Source organism: Fistularia commersonii, chromosome 10 (assembly GCF_037954325.1).
Source record: "Fistularia commersonii isolate RoL2024-O1a breed Wild chromosome 10, RoL_Fcom_v1.0, whole genome shotgun sequence".
NCBI classification, from domain to species: Eukaryota; Metazoa; Chordata; class Actinopteri; order Syngnathiformes; family Fistulariidae; genus Fistularia; species Fistularia commersonii.
Window position 1 is genome coordinate 884,203 of NC_141293.1, and position 18,298 is coordinate 902,500.

General features: G+C 42.0%; 1 protein-coding gene across 2 annotated transcripts in view; it reads left to right on the plus strand.

Moving 5' to 3' along the window:
* The window catches only part of LOC147230045 (neuropilin-1a-like), a 112,957-nt gene that overhangs the window by 54,180 nt on the left and 40,479 nt on the right, over positions 1–18,298 (plus strand). For both annotated transcript variants that reach the window (XM_086153160.1, XM_086153161.1), the window contains exons 6-8: positions 6,545–6,711; positions 17,153–17,308; positions 17,471–17,615. In XM_086153160.1, the coding sequence (XP_086009286.1) occupies positions 6,545–6,711; positions 17,153–17,308; positions 17,471–17,615 (468 nt within the window). The remainder of the gene's footprint in view (positions 1–6,544; positions 6,712–17,152; positions 17,309–17,470; positions 17,616–18,298) is intronic.

Sequence of the window (18,298 nt, forward strand, 5' to 3'; positions counted from 1 at the left end):
GGCAAAATATCTTCATAAATATTTATTTTACCCGGTTTATGGGACTTCTGCTCCTGAACTTCTGGTACCAGTGTGACCTTATTTTGAGCGGCAAAAAATAATAAATATCATTTTATTTAATATTTCAAGATCACAATAATCTCCCGACTTAGAACGAAAAGTTAAAAAAAGGAATGAACACGAATGAAATACACTTCAATTAAATATTTGTAATTTATTTTCCCAAGTCGCTCGGAGCCGCGGTGTAAAGAGAAAAGAGACCTCTGGACTGGACATTGTAAACATGGACTGATGACAAAGGTCTTCATGGACGACGGCCTCATATTGTTCATCCAAATGCTGTTAGCGATTCTGTTTATTAGCCCCATTCTTTCTTCAATTACTGCAATTTCCTTATTGATTTCTGCTCAATTTTCGGCACTGGAAATGATTCTCCGTGCTTTTTACTGCCGTAACGCGGGTTATTAACCGAGGTCGCACGGGACCGCTCATCTTTGGAAGGCATCGAAGACATTTTGACAAACCAGATTGACGGAAAACGCCAATCTGGTTTACCGAAGAAGAAACGGCATCGTTTTGAGTTTTCCCACATGAATCCCCTAAAACGGTTTGCGTCGCACGTAAATCCATCGTCGCCTGCTTTCGTCTTCTACCGCCTTTCAAACCGAATGCTTCCCGAGCGCCTTATTTTGTCCTTTAAGCGTCAGGACTAAACGTCGAGCACAGTTTGTCACCGTCAGATTTTTAAATTAGCGTTCTGCTTCCCTGAAGGAAGAAGTGTTTGGTGTCATATAATAATCTGATATCGCTGCTGTTTCTTTTCGCGCGTTGATTGTCCAAAGACATTAGCCGCTAAATCACTGATCGGTTCCGTCGATGTCGCAGGGTTAGGATTTTGAAACGAAACAAATTAAATTTCCGCACGACTTTGATTGATTTTCAGATCGATAAGTGAAACCTGAACACGGCACGGTCACCGATCGGGTCTCGGCTCCTATTTAAGAGCCCTGCATTTGTAAAATCTCATTAGCCGAAACCAGAGACGGCTAAATGCGAAAAAAAAAAGGAGGGTAATTCTGTAATAATAGTGTGAATCAATTCTCTGAATTCCTCTGTTTAATGCAGTTATTTTGGCAAAGTGTAATAATTAACACGCGTTAACACAAAGCGTGTCGGTTCGATGAGCGCCGAGGGTCGAAAGGGGAATTAAATCCCGAGAAAAATTTAAGAATAGTCGGACAAATGACGCGTTTCGGTGAATCCTCCCCGCGCAACTGCGCATTACGACCATTTGAAGTCTCCTTTTGGGTCGAGAAAACGGCATTTCGGCATCGACGCCTTCAGCCAGACTCTCGGATGGATTCGAGAAAGGATCTAATTTCACTCCCAAATCAAACTTTTATCTGATTTTGATAAAAATCTCTCGCATTTTCCTCGCTTCGGCCTACTTTGAACACTTATCTGCTCCGGCCCGAACAAAGCATCTCCGCGATTTCACACACTCGGAATTTATCGTGAGATGACGCCTTTTCTCCATCTCGGCCGTTCTTTCATGTGCTTTTCTTTTTTTTTCCCCGTCGCCAGATGTCTTTTAAAACCGGCGGTTTGCAGCGCGCGCTTACTGGAATGCACGTAAAGATTTACGCCACCTCGGCCCGTCTGTTTTTTTAAACTCTTCGGCCTCGGCCCGGGCGACCGCTGCCGAGGAATGTGTGTGCGCAGAGGTCAGTTTACTTAAGGTCCCGCCATGGCTGACATGAACGCTCTGCGAGAAATTCATCTTGAAACCCACGTCTTACTTTTGCCGTGTAAATATTCAAGCGCTAAATCAGAGAGTTGCATGTTCAGTAAATTGTTATGTGGGAGCCGTGGAAAGACATCAGATGAGCTCTTCAGCTCTTGATGTATCCAAATAAATCTCAGATGTGAGCGAGACGCTTTGCTGCGTGCGTTTAGAGTTCGGACGCTAATTGAAAACAGCCCGGCGTCGGCTTTTGTTTTTGTTGTGTGTGTCGCAGCGGCTCGGGCTGCTTTTTGTGGAAATTCACCTCGAACCGCTTTATTTGCAGTAAAATGAAACGACGGGTGTTGATTTTCACGTGGCTTTTCAGGTAAAGAACCAGACGGCGTAATCTTGCTGGTCCTGGAAGGAAACGAAGCCTCCTGTGATAACGGTCGCCTGCCGTCAAAATAAACATCACAAATTTCACTTTCACGCTCAAGTCGTGGATGTAAAATAATAAAATCAGAATCCGTCCAAGGTTTCCGCCCAGTAAAGTGTGTTTCCTCGCCGCCGTCGCCAAACGTTTGCTCGCCTTGGAACGTGGAGATCCTGTATCTTTGTCAGAATCTTCTTGTCGTGGCAGCCGAACTTGAATTTCTTCACTTGAAGGCGTTTCAAGCCTCATCCGTGAAGCCTCTTCGCTTCTAACGGCCCGCAGGGAGTTTCCCGATAGAAGCGCCGGGTTTTGGGTTTTCCAGGTTGTGGTGGCTGCTTCTGGAAATGGAAGAAACTGGGTGTAATGGGGTGTCGATCATCTGGACCAAAGAGAAACTCTTGTGGGACGACTTGGATTGGAAGGTGAGGCGAAACAAAGGAGTGAAACCCGTTGGATCCCGTGGACGGAGGCTGGCGTGGAGGCGGATCCTGCTGGTTTGGAGGGCCCAGGTGGTTCCTGGTCTTGGTATCCATCCTGGGACGGCGTTTGTGGAAGGTCGCGTCTGAGATGTTTTTTCTGTTTTGACCAAGACGGCTTCTTTGACTCTGGTCCGACTAGAACTTCTTCAGACGGCCCTTGTCCTTCAGGCGGAGGTGGACCGTGGCGTCCCGTCCCGAGGTGGCGGCTCTCCTGTGTCGGGTGTCTGATCCCGTCCCGATCTACGTCGCCACCTTCGTGTCCAGTGATCAATCAGCAGGAGAAGATATTCAGGTTTAAATCAGGCCTTAATTCAGCCGTCAAAATAAAGTAGACCTCTGGCCGGTGTTTTTAGAATACAAGGAGTGAAATATGTCGTCTTCTCATTGGTCATTGGTAGTTTTTAAGGTCTTTCCCCCGGAGACGTCGTTCCCGCCGATCTGACTCCTCACGTCTTTTCGGTTCCTCAGAGCACGGACTGCAATTTAAACTTTACGTTGACGGCCCTCGGCACCTACTGGTTTGACTTTATCCCCTTTGGAGTCGTCCTTCGTTTCTCTACCATCATCTACCACCATCTGTTGCGGTCAAGCGTGACCGTCTCTGAGTCGCATCGCAGCTCCGCCTCTCAGGAAACTCCCAGCAGGTCATTAGAACTGAAGAAGCCTTCTTGTCCAACATCACAAATCTGCAAGAACACTCAGAAATGTCCATAAACACACTCCTGAATCTCGTGGACAGCCTTCCTAGAAGAGCTGAAGATGTTCTCGCTGCAAAGGTTGGACCCACCGCATATTGAACCCGTGGATTAGGAATGGGACGGAATGGGACGAGCCAGTACTTTTGGCCACGTAGTGCATGTTTCTCAAGATTATCTGTGGAGGTTCCCAGTCAACTGGACTTGAACAAATTCAAGTCTTCAATTCATGTTTCTCAAGATTTTCATTGGCGGTTTATCACAGAAAGTGAAGAATTACAGCACAGCCTGTCAGTCGGGTGGAAGTCAGAGCCAAGTCAGATGTTTAGTTTAGTTTATAAAGTTAATTACGACAGTGGCAGAGATGTTTGTACCAGATTGTAGCTCATAGCTCATTTCCATCTGTAGTCCTGGGAAGACGATACAAATATAAAACAATACAAATGGACGATATATATAAAATATACAAATAGGCAATAAAATAACTATACAATGTATAAACAGGCAATAAAACCCAAGTTGAAAGTGTCGTTTACGCGGCACCAGATCATAACATCCAAATTGTCTCTTTACCTGTAGAGCAGGTCTGGATCAGCGTTTGAGATGATTTACAAAAACCCAACATTTCCCAACGAAGGCGGGATAAAACCGTCTCCTCACTGGACAGGAACCTCTGACGGGTCCCAGATCCATCGACTCCACGGCTGCGTCGGGACGGATCGAACTCACGCGGACATTTTAGCAGGAGTGTGATCTTTGTGGACGTCCCCCGCCACGAGGATGGACATTAGACCTTAAAAAACTGTTAAAAATCCATATATCTTTCACACGTTGTCTGGTTTACGCTGCTTTTATTTCGTTTTTTATATTTTCCGCACAGTTTTACAGCGGTATTGCATCGTTAGAACCTAATTTTCCCCCGTCTTACTTCATTTCCATCGGTTCACTTTCCTGTTGGAAGGAGAGACAAAGGGACAGAGTTGAGGTTTGTCCCGGGCGTGGGCTGTGGTTTTCACATAAATAGAAATAAATAGAAAAGCTTTCTTAAAATAGTGACCGAGGTGAGGAGGAAAACTAAGGATAAACTGAAAGGAACGGAAAGCAGTGTCCGACCGCGTTGTTGTTATAGTTTTAAGAGAAGTCGCATTGAAAATGTGAGGAATTGCAACCATAACAAACCAAACGCGAAAACCTAAATCTGCGGTTTTACGGTGACGACGTCGCGAACGTTCCCCGCTAATTCGAGTCCCCGTTATTCGGGAAACCCGGACGGTGTTTATTCTGGCTCGGCAGACGTCGTGTCTGTACAAAACACAAACACACAGTTTTCCGCTTGCAAAAAAAAAAAAGAAAAAAGACAAAGGCGCACACACACACTTCCGACCCGTCCGAGTTTTCAAAACGATCACTATTATTACAATTGCGGTCATCCGGACTACCGAAAAATAGGCTGAACTGAAATGAAGTAGATGTAAAGATTTCATCATTTTAAGTGCATAAAATGTCAAGTACAGTTATAGTGACGCGCTAAAAGTGTTCCATACAGCGTCTTTGCACGAGTATATTTACACACTGCTGCAAAAAATACAAGGAACGCTGAAATAAGGCGTCCTAGATCTGATCGAATGAAATATTCTGATCAAATACTTTGTTCTTTACATGGTTGAATGTGTTGACGACCTGATCACGCAAAGATGATCAATGGAAATCATATTTATGAGCTCAGGGACGTCTGGATTTGGAGTCGCGGGTGGAAAATCGTCTCCAAAACGAGTCAAAATCAATTCTAGTGACAGCTGGAGTTCCACCGTGCTGTTTAACCGTTCCTTTTATTGTTTTGTGTGGTTTATAATATTGCATCAACAACCATCAATAACACGATAAAGAGATGTTGATGTCGGAGTTATTATTTTCTGGTCGAAGACTATAATCTTTAAATATTTGCGTCGAATCACAATGAGATGTTGTGACTTGGGAAAATGTCGTCAGACTAAACAAACAAACTGCAGGACAATTAATTCATTGTTTAATGTGTTTCGGTTGAACCGTTGGCCGAGGAGCTTCCGAGGAGTGTGTTTTTATTTATTTACTACGTGACGTGTGTGTGTGTGTGTGTGTGTTGTGTGTGTGAGGAGCACGAGTTACACTTTCAACAATAAATAATAGCTCTCGACATCTTCATCTTTGTCCCGTTTTAATGAATATTCACGATCGGGTTTATGTTTAAATCCGCGGATGGGAACAACGGGGATGAGGAAGGACGTCGCGTCGTCGTTTGCGTCATCTTTTGTCGCGACCGCTCACATATTTTCCACTTTTTTATACAATATCAGCCAACAGATGCCAAAGTTTAAATAATTTCTGATGATAAAATCGGTGGTATCAATCTTTTCAATGTCTCTCTATTCGTATTTATTGATATTGTAATTGTTACGCTGCTGTGAAAAGAATTTCCCCAATGGGGATCAATAAAGTATATTTTAGCTTATCTTATAGGATCCAGTTAAAGAATTTACAAAATCTTGATAAGGTTTTTTATCGAACACCCAATATCTTCTTTGTCAAAACAAACTGGCTCCGTGTCAGATGGAGTCAGAATCAGAAAAACATTATTGGGGGGGAGAATGTGGGTTAGCAGCACTAAAATTGTGAACATCCAGAATAAAATTTAAAAAAAAAAATGATAATTTAAGAGAAAATAACAGTAATTTAAAATAAATAAATAAATTAAAATAAAAAATAACAATAATTTCAAAAAAATAGATTAAAATAAAAAAATAACAATAATTTCAAAAAATTAGATTAAAATAAAAAAATAACAACAATTTCAAAAAATTAAATTAAAGTAAAAAATAACAATAATTTCAAAAAAATAAATTAAAATAAAAAAAATAAATTAATTAATTAAAATAAAAAAATAACAATAATTTCAAAAAATTGAATTAAAATAAAAAAAATACAAAGAGCGATTATATAAATATAAATATATACGTATAGAGAGAGAGAGAGAGAGAGAGAGAGATAATTACTACACAAATTCTGCAAATTCTGCAAAATGTGCATTTCTCTAATAAATGCATCATGAGGGGCGGCGGGGCAATGATGGTTTGCAGGGTCGATGTGAGCTGAGTTTGAAGAGATCGTCCTCCTCCTCTTGGTTTTGCGGTCAGAAGCTGTGGAAAGATGATTATTTTTTTTATTTTTTTGTCAGATTTCTCCTGCACGGAGCCGCTGGGCATGGAATCCGGCGAGATCACGAGCGAGCAGATCAGCGCCTCCTCCCAGTATAACTCCAACTGGTCCCCCGAACGCTCCCGCCTCAACTACCTGGAAAACGGCTGGACGCCGTCGGACGACACCATCCGGGAGTGGATACAGGTCAGTGGGAAAGTGAAAGGAGGTCACGGCGGCGCCGGTCGGGCTTCGTCATCACGGAGTCTGATCTCAGTGTCGGTGTTGGCGTGACAAGAAGAAGATCCTCCGTTTGAACCCGACGTCCCCGTTGAGACTCGGCATACATCTGGTCAGAATATCGTTCACTCACTCGCACCGTTCTGGCACGACTCCGGGACAAAAATAAAACAGGGGAAGGTGCATTATTTACTTCCTCACGGGCCCAGATGACATTGTTTCATGTCGCGGTTGCTAAATACGGTCGCTAAACACCAAACCATCGGCTCAACTCAACTTCTCGACCGGCTTTTGATGAGGATGTTATTCAATATAAAGGAAGGTTGACCCCCAAATTAACATTTAACGGTAGTTTTTCGCGTTTGTTCTCGTGCCTTGTTGTCGTTTGTACACAAACCCTCTTGAAATGACTTTTCTCTTTATTTAAAGGTATTTTTTTCAGGGGGAAGAAATTCTGAATCACCAAGGTGACCCTCAGTATATCTTTTTATTAGAATAATCAAAAATTTAATTTCCTCTTAAAATATCTTTGTTTGATCAAACTTTTTTGTTTTATTTTAATGAATTTAAAAATTTAAAAAAATGTTTTTATTAGAACAAAAATCTCCTTATTGAGTTTCTGTTTTTTTTTTTTTTTTTAAGACAAGACTATTTATGAAATCACCTTCAAATAAAATAACTAAATTGCCTGAAAATGATCACAAAATGGATAACAAACACATGTTTTTTTTTTGCAGGAAAAAAACTGCAAAATCATTAGTTAACAACTAAAAACCCAAACGGCACAAAAGCATCTTTTCTATGAATGAAAAAAAAAAAAGCATATTTGACAAAAGGGTCTGGTTTCAGACCGTCTAAATGAATGTCTTCCCCTTCACCCGCTGCGAGGTGAGGGAAGAAATGGCGGTGTCTGTTTCTTAAAAAGAAGAAATTGGCGATAATAACGATATCCTGATGTTTATTTTCCACTGACTCCAGTCTCTCCACGACCCGCCTCGCAGCTTCGTCTCAGATCGCTCACCAAGTTAGTGGTTTTAGGCGAGTTTCTGGCTGCAGTGACATTTGATTTTCTGCTTAAAATGTGACATTTTGGAACAAATGGAGTTTTTTTATTAGCGGCTGCGTTTTGGCATTCCAGGCCAGGCGCTCCGTCTGAGTTTGCAAAAGCCACATAAAAAGAAAAGCCGGTGTGAAAATAAGCCGGGGAACACCTACGCGCACCTCCGACACCCTCAGGTTTGTTTGGGTTCCTTCGGGCGCCGAAACGTCAGGAACGACCGAAAAATGAGGTCATAAAAATGTTCCGCCGCAAATGACTTGTAGCGTTCCGGTCGGACTCCCGATATTGGGTTTGCCGTGGGTTATTACGCCGTCCTCGGGCTGTATTTAGGCGCGGCGCTGCTCCAGGACGCTCCCATTGTGCAGGACAGGAACCCGTAGTGAAGGGCTCACAATTCAGATCTTGGCTTCCTTCCCGTGGGGTTCGAAACAGGAAGCAGACAGGAAAGCCGCCCCGCCGGTCTTTTAATAATAGTGTCTCTCTATTGTCTGTCTTGGGACGTCTCGGGGCTGCCGGTCTTCGTGGAGCCCTCCGGGACGGAGCCGGAGAACGGCGGCGTTTCGCGGGGGTTAATGGATTTATAACATAAGAGGACTTCAAATTTACCTGCAAGTTCTTCATCTCATTTATTGGCTCAGCCTCATTTTTCATGTCAATTGTTTTGAGCCTGTGATATGAATATTAATAGGGATGCCCTATTTCATAGTTAAAACTGTTCATACGATGACCTGGTAAGATACGGAGAGGAAACCAACTTGTTTTGTAACGGAACAAAGCGACGACAAGACGCGAATCAGCATCTGGTAACGCAAGCGAAACCATGGCAACGCACGAGGGAAAACTAAGGCTATTATTTCCTAAAGGTTTTAGATGTGAGTAAACTTGATTTTTCCTGCGAATAACCAAACAAACGGATGATTTCCATGTTTGCTGTTTACCAAACTAGTTTTACAAGTACGGTGTTGGACAGAAAATATGTTTCTTCGTCGATTTAGCGTTCGCTAGTCGTCGCTTGGCACATTTTTGACCGTTTATCAATCATTTGACGAATGTGACTTGCATTATCAAGTGAAGAGGAGGTTGCAAATAACCTGGTTGATATTTATTTACGAGTCGGTGACAATGAGGGAATCAAAGGTTTCTTCGGTTGACGTAAAAGCATCTGAACAAAAACAAAACTTGTGAAGAGAAGCCGAGATAGACGGATAAACCCGGATAAACGTCAAATCCCCCCGAGATACGAGGTAGAAGGTAGAAGGAGCCTCCACCTCCTCTTCCCCCCTGCAGGCTTTCCCGAGCTCGGCTTTCCGAAGAAAAAAGAAAATTACGGCTACGGTTAATTCTCGCATGCGTCCCGTCTCCGCTGCAAACGCCTCTATAATTCATCGGCGGCGTTAATATTTCATTCAGGCTATTTTCAGGTTACAATTCATAAGGTTTTCGGGGTGATGTCATCCCGTCGCTGTTCGGACGGACGGCAGCGGACGCTCGAGCTCGTTATCCGGCTTGACGGTGGATCTCTGTCGGAGCGGTGGAGGATGTTTGGCGTGAAACGGGAAAAAGCCACGTTTGTGAAGCAGGTGTGATCCGTCCGAGGAGTGAAATGGTTAGAAAAACGACTGTCGCGCCGCAGAAAAGATGAGGAATTAAAAAAAAATCCTCCCGAGATGCGACGTTCTGCGGATAGAAGATTGATCTCGTCCGGTGAGACACACTTTTTTTTTTTTTGGTTTGAGTCCCGTAATTGTGAAGCCGTTCTCGGACGGGGACGGTGACATCATCGGATCGATAAATAAATTGATCTGAGAATCTGCAACACGACTCGTGAACGTAAATGATCACATATTTGAAATGACTGACAAAGCAAATGAAATGTTTCTTACTAACCGTAAAATAAATCACACAGTAAAGCCATTGGAAGTGACCAATTAATAAACTATTTTATAAAAAAAAAAAGGTTTTATTAAGTCGTTCAATGGTGATTCATGTGATTAGTAATTAAATAGACTGAATAATTAAATAATCTACGTCTATAGTATATATTTATATAGGTATATACTTTTTAATTCCTCTTCCTTCAGCCGCAGGGAATCTCAAAATCTTTGTATTTAAGACCTTAAAACACTTTATAGCCTGGACTTTGACACTTTATAGTTTTATTTGTATTTCTTATCCCCCCCCCCTTTTTTTTACCGTTTATAAAATTTCGCACTATTATCTATTATTGTTATGTTTAACTTGAAACTCGCGCAACAATTTCCTTCGGGTTAAACAAAATTGTTCTCATTTTTATTCTTCTTCTTACAGCTGCGCTACTATCAGTGATAATAATTGCAGGAATAATTTTCATTCTTATGATTTAAGAATGTAAGATTCAAATGAATTCTAATCATTTTCAATTGCTTTTTTTTTAACTCCTTCTAACGGGTGTTTTAATGCTCGGACCTGTCAAAGGAGTTAATTGCCTTGTTATTGAACCAGCCCAGGAAAGGCTTCCTTCCCCTGCCGACTGCAGGTATTTATAGTGGTATTTGTCGGCAGGATCCCTGTGACGCCATCAGGAAGAGCTCTGGAGCATCTGGAGAAAACATTTGGGAACCTTGTGTGGGACCCGACCACAATGAATCCCCCGGCGAGCTCCAGAGGGTCTCGCTATCTCAACTTCCATCCAGGAAGCGTCGCTTATCTTTGATAAAAAGCCGGGTATCTTCGGACGCTAACTAAGACGACTTTAACGTCACGGGCGAGAGAGGAGACGAGAAGTTATATAGTGGAATCACGATGGAAAAATCACACCCCGAACCAATTGGATGTAATTGCTTCATTTTGGATTTTAGGTTCCCGGGAGGTCGCAGGGAGAAAATCTTTCAGAAATGGGATTTTCCATGAATGTCAATGAGTAACTTATAAAGTAATTTTACAAATCCGTTCTCAAGTTGCAAAGGACGAATGCATTATTTTCCCCAAACATGCGAGCGGTTTTTCCGAGAGTTAGCGTTTAGTATTCGGCGGCGTCGCCTCGTGCCATTATTCCCCTCGTGTTGTTCAGTCCTTGACATTCGGGTCGGCGCTTCCGATTTTTCCCGAGCTTGAGTTATTATAATTGGAATATAACAATGGCGAGACCGGACCGGTTTCCGGGTCACGGTTTTATCGGCGATAATTACGACCGGCGCACCTTCCCTCCTACGTCCCTTCTTAGAATGCTAATGGCGCGATAGCCAACGTCCGAAATGTACATTTTATGGAAAGCGGCCTTTCGTCCCGGTGCGGCGAGATGTCTGATGGGAACCGGCGTAACCCGGGACGATAAATCCATCTCTGCTCTCGGCGGGGAGCGATTTCTGTTTTGTCTCATTTACGTCCCGGATTCCTGCCTGCATTTTCTTCCCTTCATTTGCAGGATTTGAGCGTGACCGTCTTTTCGCCTTTTCTCCTTTGATAAAGGACTTATCGAAAAATAAAAAATCAAACCCTGACCCCCGTCGAAGAGTTTCCGAGCGCGATGAGGTTCGGTCGAACGTTACCGTTATTTTGTTATTTTAGTAAAAATAAAGAAATCAATCTGTGTGCATACGTTGGCTAAATCCACAAATATATACTTTTTTCCAAACAGTGTTTGTAACACGGCTGCAGAAAAAAGATTAAAAATCACGAGTCGCGAGGAAGTCAAAACAGCGTCAACCTGCCGCCCGATCATAAACATTACCGTTATTTCGTTATTTTAGTAAAAATAACAAAATCAATCTGTGTGCGTACGTTGGCTCGAAGCCGCGGGTGTCCACGTGAGATATTTACACAAACATTTTTTTTAACTTGCAATTAAATCCACAAATATGTACTTTTTTCCAAACAGTGTTTGTAACACGGCTGCAGAAAAAGATTAAAAATCACGAGTCGCGAGGAGTCAAAACGGCATATTGTGTCCGGAATATTGAGAGCACCTGAATATAAAGATGTGAATAAAAATAACTAAATCAATCTATGTGTGCATACGTGAGATATTTACACAAATATTTTTTTTAACTTGCAAGTACTTTTTTCCAAACAGTGTCTGTAACACGGCTGCAGAAAAATATTAAAAATAAGACGAGGAAAAGCCCGTCGTCCTCCAGCTGACGTCTATCTGGGTCGTCCTCCTGCGCACCGAAACCGTGAAAGTCGTCTTCTTGAACGGCCTCGGAATTTCGTCGGTCATGTGACCAGGTTAAATGTTAGCAAGGCTAAATGTTAGCTTGTTAGCCCAAAAAACTCCATCAAATCCATCAAATCTGCATGGTTGTTTCAGCCGCCGTGTTCAAAGCGTGTGGAAAAAGTAGCGGCTTATAGTCAGGAAATAACGGTTATCGGCCTTGTTTCCGCGCAAACGATCCAAGGTTTTATCCATTCATTTGTTTTCAATTTAGCAAATTAATCCTGCGCCCTTTGTGTCAGCGTGGAGGTGCAACGATTCGCTCTTTCTCTTGAATCCAATAACCAGCCGGGTTGTTTCAGGGTGGAGTTTGGAGACATTTACAAGCGTTCACCCTCTTATTCACTCGTCCGGGCGATTCGAGGCCTCCGGTGAGGCTCTGCATGTTTTTGGAAACCTGAGGACGTGCAAACTCGCCACAGAAAGGCTTTCCGTCGGAGTCAAACCTTCTCCTGTGAGGCGGAAGCGGCAAAAATAGAAAAAAAATCCCCAAAAAAGTTCCAAGTTTTTGTTAGTTTCATGTTTATATCATGTTTTTTTTTTTGTCATTTTCTCCTTTTTTTTTTTTTTTTTTTTTTTTGCAAATATCCACTTGCTGCATTGATTCATGATGATGAAAACTATGAATTGAGCGCCTTCGGCAAAATAAAGCAAACATTTACAGAAAAAAGCTCAGGGTTAAAAACCTCAGAAAGGAAAACACAGAGTAGAGTTGTGAAACAAAGCGAGCTCCGGCTGTTAAAAGTGTAATAAAAGAAGTCAAATCGCTTGTTTTTCACACTTTCCAAGAAGAAAAAAAAAAAGCTGTGTTTTTGTCACAAGCGGCGGCCAGAGTTTGTAGGTTGTAGCAAGCCGGGGATTCTCCTCGTGGGAATTTAATTTCCCAGGAAACAGGGTTTCCCAGGAGTCCCCCTGTCAATCACAGAGCCGACGCGGATCCGCCGGGAGCTATTTTACTTCTTTTTCCCGGAAAAAAAAACCCGACACGGAGAAACCGTATGATTATCGCATATAATGTAGGCATACATTATGGCGACGAGCTGAAGCGGAAGATCCCGCAATTGCAAAGTCATGTTGTACATGAACTTGGAACACGGAAAGTTTTGCGATCCAACTTGAATATATTCTTGATTTTTCAGATATGTAAAGAGAGATATGGAAAAGGCAGCGCCGCGAGGCTTATCGCGACGCCGCTTCTGATGATAAACATCTCTTCTTCTTCTTCGTGGTCTTCTTTTCGAGCGCTTTGAAGAGCGGCGTCTCCGGACGCGGCTTTGGTCTCGTGGAGATTAAAGGGGTCTTAATCTGTTCGCCCTCAGATTGAAAATACGTGAGAAAACCGGCTGCAAACCTCGGGTTGCATTCATGTTACTGATTTGACGGCGAGCCACTTTTTTCATCTTTGCTTTGAATAAAATGAAATTTAATTAAAACTTTCTAGTGTTGAGAAAAAAAAATGGGTGAAACCACTTTTTGTTTTTTTTTTTAAAGTTAACATTTAGGATTAAATATCCTACCAGACTTTTTAATTCTTCTTCCCTCAGTCGCAGGGAATCTTCAATCTTTGTAGTTACTGCTAACAGTTAGACAATTCATATTTCATTATATTTCTTATTCTTCCTCCTTTCTACTATTATCTATTACTGTTATGTTTTTTTTTTTTTACTTGAAACTCTGGCACAACAATTTCCTTCGGGATTAATAAAGTTGTTCTCATCTCGTCTCATCATCTTAAGGATGTTTCAGAAAAGAAAAATAACATCAAAATGATGAAGGAAAAACAAGCGACGACAAGACAAATGACATTTTAAATATAATAACAAATGATTTAAAAAAAAAAAAAAAAAATCAAAAATGTTGACCTGGAAAAGGAGGAATTTCCTTTTTTTTTTTTTAACACTCTCCAGGGATTTCTCACAACACAACCCGTTAAACCTGTCTCTCACAACTTCAAATAAGGAAATGACCTTTGACCCCTGGAATAAAGCAGGCTATTGTCACATGTGTGTGTGTGTGACACACTCCAACACTTTCACCTCAGCCAAAGAGTGTGAATAGACACACACACACACACAAACACACACCTGTCACGTCAAGTCGTAGTCGTCTGAAATCCGTCTTTTCCTTGTTGCTTTGCAGTTTGAACAGGTTATGAGTGACTTAAAGCAAAACCAACAAGAAGAATGATGTCATTCTGTCCAACTGTGCACGAGGTTCCTCCGACAGCATCCTTGTTTTCAATATCTGTCAATTGATCTGCTGATCAAATTGATTTCTCACCTTTATTTCATTCTAAAGATGAGGCCCGTGATTAGAAGTGTGGCTGAAAATTATTTTTCCTGTTTCCAATTCTTAGGATATTTAGTTAATAATGATTAATTTAATGAATTTATTATATTAATGAATAATAAATCATAATATTATTATGAATCAATTATATCACAGAGACAAAGGAGGGGTCGAATATCTGTTGTACAAATAGTAACAGTACAAATAATAGTAATAGTAATAGTACAAATAGTAATAGCAATTGATTCTCTACATCATTGTGCTCTTATGTCTACTCTCAGCAATTTTGAGGAAAAGGGCGTTATAAATATTCAGTATTACTATTTTAGTTATCATAAAATTGTTATTACTATATTATTATTGTCATTCTTTATACAAAGAAATTCATTTATTTATTCATTTGGTGAGGTTCTGACCTGGACTGCTCACCGGTGGCCCACAGGGCGGTGTATTATTATTATTATTATTATTATTATTTCTATAAAATTTACATCCATGCAGCAGAAGTACAGTATCTGAAGCAAGGAATCCCTGTGTTAATATTTATAGCGGAAAAAAAACAAAAAAAACCAATGATCTGCATACATGCATCACATTGTAACTTTATATTTCAAATTCAATTCTATACTTTTTACACGTTAAACTTTTGAAATGTTATTGTTCCCTTTGGATTCACTGGAAGAGCAGACGTTCCCCAAATGACTCTGTATCTAAAATAATATTTAAAAAAATAAATAATATAATAAAATAATCTAAAATAATATCTGTTATATATATATATATATATATATATATATATATATATATATATATATATATATACATATGGGGATTCATCAAATAAATGCAATATACTCAAAAATCATATTCCAGTTTGGAGCCAATGGCAGTTATGATGTTTAATGTTGTTTTCATGTATTTATCATATTTTATTTTGCACTTTTTGGAAGCGATGTTTGCAAGGGTGGCACGGCAGCGTGCACTCCTGGGCTTTCCAGAAAAACATAGCTTAGCATTGACATCGGTCAATGCTGTCCTCTTAAAAGTGGCCTAGAAACTGTTATTGGGTGAAGATTTCACCAAATATTAGCAGCGATGTTGATCAGCCCGACTTGTAAATAACTTTGTTTGCTGTTGAATAGAATGGGATTCTACACAACATATGTCAAAAAACTCCAGCTTTAACTTTAGACGTTACAACGATTGCGGGCCAAAAGTGTTGATCTGGTTTTGGACCAACTTGTAAATAGACCCGAGATAATCCGAGTTTTTTTTTGTTTTTTTTCCCCCTCGATCATGACTGTGGTGGCTTCGCACGGAAAACGGATTCATAGCAAATGATGGTGTTTTCACATCCCCAGAAAAACTGTGTGAGCGCACCGTTCTGTGCCAACGCGCCCGATCTGTACGCTTATTTTTCTTTTTTAAATAGCGTTCCTGAGGATCAATGTGCTCGTTCCTCACTTCATGTGCCATTAAATGTCAGAGATGCTTCTTTTCCTCCACTTTTACTCTGGTTATTACACATTTATCCCTAATTTGCATTTATAAAAAAGTGCTACCGGCCTAATGCAACCTTCTAGCCTGGAGGGTTACACACACACACACACACACACACACATCACGCGTCACGCCGTAGTCATTAGTGATGCAGCTAGACAACCGTAAAATTGGTCCCGAGCCGGTTCCCACACACACACACACACACAAACACACTCGCACGCCGCTTAAATTAGTTTAATGCCACACACTCCTCGGTATCTGAGAAGAGAGACGACGGTGGGACGTTCACGTCGGATCAAGTGTTCCTCGACTCAGCGGGACCTCGGCCAGATGTCCTGCAGCCTCCTGAAGGCTGGAGAAGCAGCAGATGTTTGTCCATGTTTGTCCAACTGAAGCTTCGTAAAACCGTTTTATGGCGCGGATGCAAAAAAAAAAAACATTTTCATAAACGCATCCCTGATATTCTGTTCCTCACATCTGACCTTATGATTCCATTTAGATGGAGAGACATTTTGTGTTTATTAATTAGCGGGTGTTTTATTTTTGTATTGTTTGTGAGGTTTAACGTGACCATTTTCTCTGGAAATGGACCGGAATATGAAAAATGTAAAGTAATATGACCTAAAATGAATCGCTATATTTTTCTTTGGCTTTACTGACTTTCTTTGCTAAAGAGGCAAATTTGAAAAAAAGGATCCTAAAATGTAAAGTAATAAAAGGAGGAACGAGTCACAAGATTCAATGATGTCATTTGGGAATTTGCAAAAAAAAAAAAGAAAATCTTTTAAACAGTAAACGTACGTGTTATTTCAAAGTGTAGAAAAGGTTGTTTTGTTTTTTTTTTGCAAAAGTTTGACTCAAAAGCCGTCCCAGCGCCTGCAAAAACCCCATTTATGACAAACGTCACGTTTAAACCGCCTCCGATCAGTAGAAGAGGGAAAGCGGTGATGGAGAGCAGTTTTAAAAACCCATTCCAGACGTCAATCCATCATCCGGATGCTTTGAAGTGGTATTTTTAGGGAGAAGGATGGCGGATTCGCGCGTCGCTTCCAACGTGTCGGCAGATTTCTTCTTCGAAACGTGTTGGAGTCGGGGTTCCGCTTCGGTTTCGCCGTCTTCTTCTGGACGCTCGGCCGCGTCACAAATATTGAGCTCCTTCATGTATTCGGGCTCGATAAATGTGAGTAAACTAAATAAAAGATGGAGTTGCGGAGATGAAATAGGAAACCTGCCGTGACTGCTTTTTCACATTATTGTTCTGAAATTGTTTCTCATCCCCTGATGTCTTTTTCAGTTTTCATCCTCCGGGTTACCCCTTTTAATATTTTCCCTGGATCTTCTTCTGGTGGTCCTTGTGTTGCCAGGTGGACCTGGGATTCCTCCGGTTCATCTCGGCCGTCGGGACGCAGGGAGCCATTTCCAAAGAGACCAAGAAGCACTACTTTGTTCGCTCTTACAAAGTGGACGTGAGTTCCAACGGAGAGGACTGGGTCGCCGTGAAGGACGGCTCCAAGCAGAAGGTGAGGAACTAGAACCGCGTTTATCATCTCTGAGACATCCAGAGACACGTGAACCTTTAGGAACCAGTTTTCACGTGATTTTTCCCGGCCGATTACAAGCAAAGTATCGCGTCCCTTTAACTCTTGACGGACTTGTATTCCTTCTGTGTCTCCTTGCCTCAGATATTTCAGGGAAACCACAACCCGACGGAGGAGGTTCGCTCCAACCTGCCCAAACCCACGCTGGCGCGATACGTCCGCATCCGACCGCTCACCTGGGAGCAGGGCATCTGCATGCGCTTTGAGATCTACGGCTGCAGGACATCAGGTACGCGAAACGTTTCACCTCGAGGCATCAAAGTGGCCCCTGACAACAATCCTCACCCTTCTAGTGTCCCGAAGGACCGGAGATCTCAGCCGGTACCGGCCGATGTTATGGCGTATCACCGATATCTTCCGAGCGGGTCTCGGGAAACGTTATCGGAGTTTGTCTGCGGAGGTTCCGGATCATTCGGGTCGGGGCGTGTTCTCATCCGGATCTTCTTGTCGTCGCAACTGGACTTCCCAGAGGAAGCCCAGAGGCTTGTTCGGCTCTAAGGACCTGTTGGGAGTTCCCTGAGAGAACTGCCTGAGGACAAAACACCCAGGCAGAAGATGGAGAATGTGGCGTTTGCTGTCACTTGCACTGACAATTGTGATGAAGATACACCAGAAGATAACATGGTGGACACGTCCAAGGTGTTTGTCGCTCCCTCCATCATCCAGCACAGATTCTAACTTTCCCTCAGTCTACTCCTGATCTGACCTCTTTCCCATCACTTCCCCGCTCTGCTTCTTGTACCTTATATGAAGTATCACGTTGTCCACTTGCTTTCTACCTTTTACACACCGGAGCCAAAGTCCTGGTACCTCAAGTCAAGTCCAGTTAAAATCACCACAAAATTGTCTGGCGTCGCTTTCCACGTAGAGCAGGTCTGGATCGTGCTCTTTGAGATGATTTACGGCATACCG